This window comes from Oncorhynchus clarkii, chromosome 9, assembly GCF_045791955.1.
Source record: "Oncorhynchus clarkii lewisi isolate Uvic-CL-2024 chromosome 9, UVic_Ocla_1.0, whole genome shotgun sequence".
Classification (NCBI taxonomy): domain Eukaryota; kingdom Metazoa; phylum Chordata; class Actinopteri; order Salmoniformes; family Salmonidae; genus Oncorhynchus; species Oncorhynchus clarkii.
This window is the reverse complement of record NC_092155.1, coordinates 38,111,693-38,117,692: the sequence shown is the minus strand read 5'-3', so window position 1 is coordinate 38,117,692 and position 6,000 is coordinate 38,111,693. Positions and strand designations below refer to the sequence as shown.

The window sequence follows — 6,000 nt, the reverse complement described above, 5'->3', positions numbered from 1 at the left end:
TGTTGCTTTTATATTTTTATTCAGTGTATAGAAGAACTAAAGGTTCTGAGCAGGCACAAAATACATTATTTTTACCAATTAACTTCAGAGAAATTGGGCCTATATACTCAGTACCATTTTATGAAAGTGATATACAATCCACAGCTAAGGATCATTGTAAAATATTCTTATCTCTCTTGGAGTTGAAGAAGTAGGCAGTATTCTCAACACAGGTGGACTGTATTGTACTCGTGAAACGTCTACATAATCAGCACTGTCAAATGATATATTTTTTTTATCCCAGATGAGCTGACTATTATGGTGGCCATTTCAGATATTTGTTTCCACAAATGTATAATTAGGTGGGTGAGTGCGAGAGAGGGATTTGGGATTTCAACGGACCCCCAGATGACTGCGTGAGGCAAAAGGCTCAGTGCGCGCCGACGTCGATAATGTGAAGGCAGGAATGGATTAAACTTGTGGTCTACAATGTTTTGCCTTGACTGAATGTAGCCTAAAGACGACGCACTGACAGAGGATTTAAACACTTGCCCAAACCTCCTAAAGATGACTTTCTACAGGTAGAATATTTGGAACCCATCTTGAAGTAGGTTAATTCACCTCGGGGTTTTTCAAGCAGATTGAATGACGCCTCTCAATGATAGCGGGTGAAAACTAATCGCGCGTGGTGAGTTATTCTGTGAGTCATTAATTTGTTTTAGGAATATACGATTTTTTGCGGAGTAGAAGACGATAAAGAAAGAAGGATAGCGTGTTTGCGTTTTTGTTCACTTCTATATGTCGATCCAACGATCTTAGTTTTATTCGTGGAGATTTTTAGTGATGTTATAGACTCCTGGTCGACCGAGACGCAGCAGGCAGATCATAGCGGACACGCCAGATCCGTCACTGCGCTCATGTGAAGTTGGCCTCGGCAAAAAGAATGTCACCCAGTTCTGCTGGACCTAAGATCAAATAGCATTTTTTTAAAGGCTGTTCGATCTTGTATTTCACAGAACTAATAGATCGACATTTTACCGTATGCCTTTTCCTCAGATTGTTATGATCAGACCCCTTTTACTTTTAATGTGATAGGTGTTGCTTTGGTTAGCCTACAGTAATAAATAGTTTTGTGACAGTGGAACCTTTGCGTAAAGTCTATATTATTGATGTTTTCTCAGACAAATGATGTCAATTGCCTCGTTAACCTGAGCAATTTTGAATCCTCGTCAAAGGGTGTTTTTCGATTCAACAAGCTACGCCAAGCACTCCTGGCAGTCAAGTGATGGGCGCAGTTTGCCTTAGTTGGAACCGAAGGCGTCTCGATTTTTTTTCATCCAGCTTGTTGAATCTCCTCCTTGGTAATAGGAATTGGCTCGCATTAACTCACTTTACTGCCATTTAGGTAGTAATATAGGCGGATTGCAGCCTCCCCTTTCGCTAGAACTAACTCAACCGTCGGAGCATCATGGCTCGTTACGCTCTCGGAACAAAGCAACACCCTCGCTTTCTATGGAGAGTGTTTTGGTTGACGAGAACGTTGGTGGATTTTGCGCTGTCACAAGAGGTTTACGCACCCCATTCTATCCGGATTGAGGGACATTTGACCCTCGGTGGCCTCTTCCCTGTGCACACCAGAGGGACCGAAAGCACGCCTTGTGGAGATATCAAAAAGGAGAACGGGATCCATCGGCTGGAGGCCATGCTGTATGCTCTGGATCAAATTAACCTCGACGATCAACTTTTACCCAACATCACCCTAGGCGCCCGGGTGCTAGACACTTGTTCGAGGGATACATATGCGCTTGAACAATCATTAACTTTCGTTCAGGCATTGATACAGAAGGACACTTCAGATGTGAGGTGCACCAATGGAGAACCGCCCGTGTTCGTCAAGCCCGAGAAAGTGGTTGGAGTCGTTGGAGCCTCGGCAAGTTCCGTATCGATTATGGTCGCCAACATTTTGCGCCTCTTTCAGGTGAGTTCACCTCTGGGCCTATCTGTGGATTAAATGTAGTTTAAGTTTAGCTAAATGTGTTTGAAACAACATGTGCAAACTAGTCCTATTTTATGTTATTTGTCTAGCCTACTTTTATTTGACAATCTATAGCCTACTTGTTGCATTACGTTATATTTTGATCCCCTATTTTCTCTAAAAGAAAAGAACGAGAGAGTCCTAGCCTCTACAAATCCAACCAAATCCTTGGTCTACATACTTCTCAAGTGCTCTCTTATTTACATTGAGGAGAATGAGAAAAGGCTGAGAGTTTGAGTGGTGGGGCTGTTGCGCTTCCCTGGTGGTGCTGAAAGAAAAGCCCCCCACTTCCCGGCTGCCTCCCTATCCCTCCCTCTCCCCCAGTCTGCCTTTCCATTTCTCCATGGTGGGTTGAATGCGATGTGAAGGGGCTTCGACACACTCACACCCATGCACTAGTAAAAAAACAACACTATTGTAACCGAATGAAGAAGGCTACACAGGTATCACCATCGGTTGTTAAGTTATTTTAGGCATTTTTGACAACTGTTGTGGTTCTGACATTGTTGCACAGGATAACTATTTGATGTTAAAATGTATTCAATTTCTTGAGCGAAAATGAGGTCTCCCCAAGCTGTCTTTTTTTAAGTAGCCTAACGATTATTTTGTGCCCCGTGATTATGTTGACTTGGCTAATTCCAGAATCTGTAATGTTTTAGTTTATAATGAGACACAGTGACCTCAGAATGTTTAAGTACTCCCTGTTTTCTTCACACAGGCCTACATACCTGTCCTTTAGCCTTGTTGAGAGTCAGAAGAGCACAGACATAGTCTGCCCACGATTAGTACTGAAGTGGAATGAGGCACCTAGCAGAGCTCCAATACAGCAAATTAATCATTAAAAACACACATTTAGAGCAAAATATGCAATTACTTGAAAGTGTGCATTAATTTGCCACTGTACAAGCCAACATCTAAGCAAGTTCTCTTGTCTGAAGATATAAGATGTGCTGTTCAGAAGGCCAAGAACTTGAGAGTTAGTTTGCGGTAGTGTCTTGTGGTAACAGATTGTGACTTACAGTCAACGCCATAATTGTGTTTTCCCAGATCAATTAAACCAAGCACAGCACAGGACTAAGTAGCTGTTTAAAAGAGGCTGAAGCCATCAAGGTACTTGACATCCTTTTAGGTGCTTTATGGAAGCCACAGACACACACTATTACCCTCTCTCTCTTAATACCAATCTTTACCAGACCAATCCAGTCATGCTGGTCTCAAGGGCTTTGTGGCTCTGTTGGGTGGATATGCTGGTTGATGGGGTTAAATTCCCTCTACCATTATCTCTGCAAGGTTGGAATCAGGATTCTTTGTTCGAGTGAAGGCACCTGAAGGACAATAATTGTTTGTGTCTTTCCCGAATGCAAGTGATTATGTCTAAAATATGTTCCTTGAGTATAGCATTAGAACTCATCCACATCATATAAAAGTTATGAGGGTGTCAGGGGACTTGGAGATCATATAAGATTCCTTGGGGGGGGGATGAGGAAGGATACTAAGCCTCTAATCCTGTCGTCTCCAGGTGCTCCAGTGTCTGTCTGTGTGTCAGGCTGCAGCAGTAGCGTAGGTGGGGTGTTTGCAGTGGCACCGGAGCGTCGGCGTAGTAATCAGGCTCGGGGAATCAGTGGGTTGACAGGCGCTGTCACAAAGCTCCTTCCTGCATTTGCTCAGGCAGTCACTCTGCATTTATGTTAATTTTCCACCACTGCACTGCTCTGGCTGCTGTCGTATAGCTGTCACTGGCTATGTTGATCCACACAATCAAACTCTACACAAATTCCGGGGAGGATACAGTAGATTTGATTAAAAGTCTCGATTTTCAACAGATTTCAATATTGAGACAATATAGTCTCCTTTAAGTTTTTTGCTCTTTCTCTCCCTCTCATGTTCTAGTCATGATGATCATATTGATAGTAAACAGTGATCAAGAGGAATTGGCTATGAGTCCAAGTGGTAATCAATATAATCTGGGAATGACAGCTCCCTGCCCATTTACTCATCATTCTCACTGCAACTGATTCATTTGTTATCGCAATTAGAAGTTTCACAGATTGTTTTCAACTCCAATCCATCAAGTTGAGAATACATTTTCTCGAAAGCAGAATGGAACACCTTTTCAAGCCTGACTGAAAAAGCAAGTGCAATTTCTGCTTTTAAAATTGGGAGAAAAAGCTCCCTACTTCATAAATTACATCTTGTTCTATCAGACAAGCTGCGCCTGATGTCATTTTCTGTACATTGTCAGTGATAAAGTATATGAAGTACTAGTTGTGCAATGTAAACAATACTTACCAACAAAGTCAAATACTCTTCATATAAAAGTACAATTATTTATTTAGATGAAGGTTAAAATATTTGGATGTATCAGTCAACCATGATCGTTATCATAATCTCTTCAAATCCAGTCAGTGCACAATCCCATAAATCGTGGAATGTGGTGAAATATTCTCTTTGTCTGCAGTGAAACTGTATGGACAGAGTCCCAGAGGGGTTGATCATCTTCGTGGAGCAGTGGATCAGTGTTGTGATCCTTCAGTGAGGATTTCAGTGAAAGTCACCATATAACTCAGCCATTGTGTTAATCTCCCCCCCTGTGATAAATGGAACATCCGGGAAGTTAAATACAGATTGTAGGTTTTACTGCCAGACACTAAATATCGCTGTTGTCTATTTAAGGTGTGAGTGGCCGCTGAACTGTTAATGCTGGGAAATTGACGAGGGATAGATTTTCCTGAGGACCCAGGAGAGTTGATCAATACTGTTGCCATGGTGAGGCCGATTTGCTCTGAAGATGTTTTTATTTTCCTGTTCTTTCACAGAGCCCCGGAAATGAGAAACAACAATTCCACCAAAATACAAAAAAGAAAAATAATTGCATAAAACTTTTGAATTATGACGCGATGTTCAAACAAAGGACTTGTTAGTCTCAACCTTTGAGAGATGATCTTAATTGTTTTTCATCGCTCTCTGTTTTCAAGACATTCTCCCACGCTATGAGAAAAGCCTCTGCCTCAGCCCAAAATCCATAGTGTCAGTGTCCATTTGCAACTCTTGGCCCGTGGAATGCAGGTGAACTAGTTTTTTTTTCATCCGGCTGACATTTTATATCAGAGGGCAGCCTGCTATTTTCTTCCTCTCTTTCCCAAAGAGCGAGGCGTTACTTGTTTTGAATGCAGGTGAAATCTTTCTTGTCCTTCTGTCAAGGGACTGGGCCCCTGCGGACTAGCTGTCTAGGTGAAGCATTGATGTCCTCTCATAGCCTGACAGGCTAGGTACTGTTTTTATCTCTCGCCCTTTCCCAAAGAATAATCAATACAATCGAGGCGAGGTAGATTGAAGCCTGACAGACTGATCTATTCAGCTGACAGCCGGAAGCTCTGACAGACATGTAGGCGAGATGGGTTGCGTAACTGGCACACAAAGCTGTCACCAAATTTCTTAGGTTAAATGTGTCTGCTTGTTCAAACACAGCATGCCATTTGCACATTCAGGTTTGTGACAGCACAGGTCAATTAGTCCCATCTAGGGCACCTTTATTTATGCCTCCAGCGAGTACATGTCAACTGTCAAGCATATGGTCAGACAAACAACCCCATATATATATATATATCACACACACAGTTAAAGTAGGAAGTTTACATACACTTAGGTTGGAGTCATTAAAACTCATTTTTCACCCACTCCACAAATTTCTTGTTAACAAACTATAGTTTTTGCAAGTCGGCTAGGACATCTACTTTGTGCATGACACAAGTAATTTTTCCAACAATTATTTACAGACAGATTATTTCACTTACAATTCACTGTATCCCAATTCCAGTGGGTCAGAAGTTTACATACACTAAGTTGACTGTGCCTTTAAACAGCTTGGAAAATTCCAGAAAATTATGTTATGCATTTAGAAGCTTCTGGTAGGCTAATTGACATAGTTTGAGTCAATTGGAGGTGTACCTGTGGATGTATTTCAAGGCCTACCTTCAAACTCAGTG

At 41.8% G+C, this 6,000-nt stretch overlaps 1 protein-coding gene across 1 annotated transcript in view; it reads left to right on the top strand.

Moving 5' to 3' along the window:
* The first annotated feature begins 414 nt into the window (after window positions 1-414).
* Window positions 415-6,000, top strand: part of LOC139416253 (metabotropic glutamate receptor 7-like) — a 134,555-nt gene continuing 128,969 nt past the window's right edge. The window contains exon 1 of the mRNA XM_071164693.1: window positions 415-1,957. Within this exon, the coding sequence (XP_071020794.1) occupies window positions 1,448-1,957 (510 nt within the window). The 5' untranslated portion in view covers window positions 415-1,447. The remainder of the gene's footprint in view (window positions 1,958-6,000) is intronic.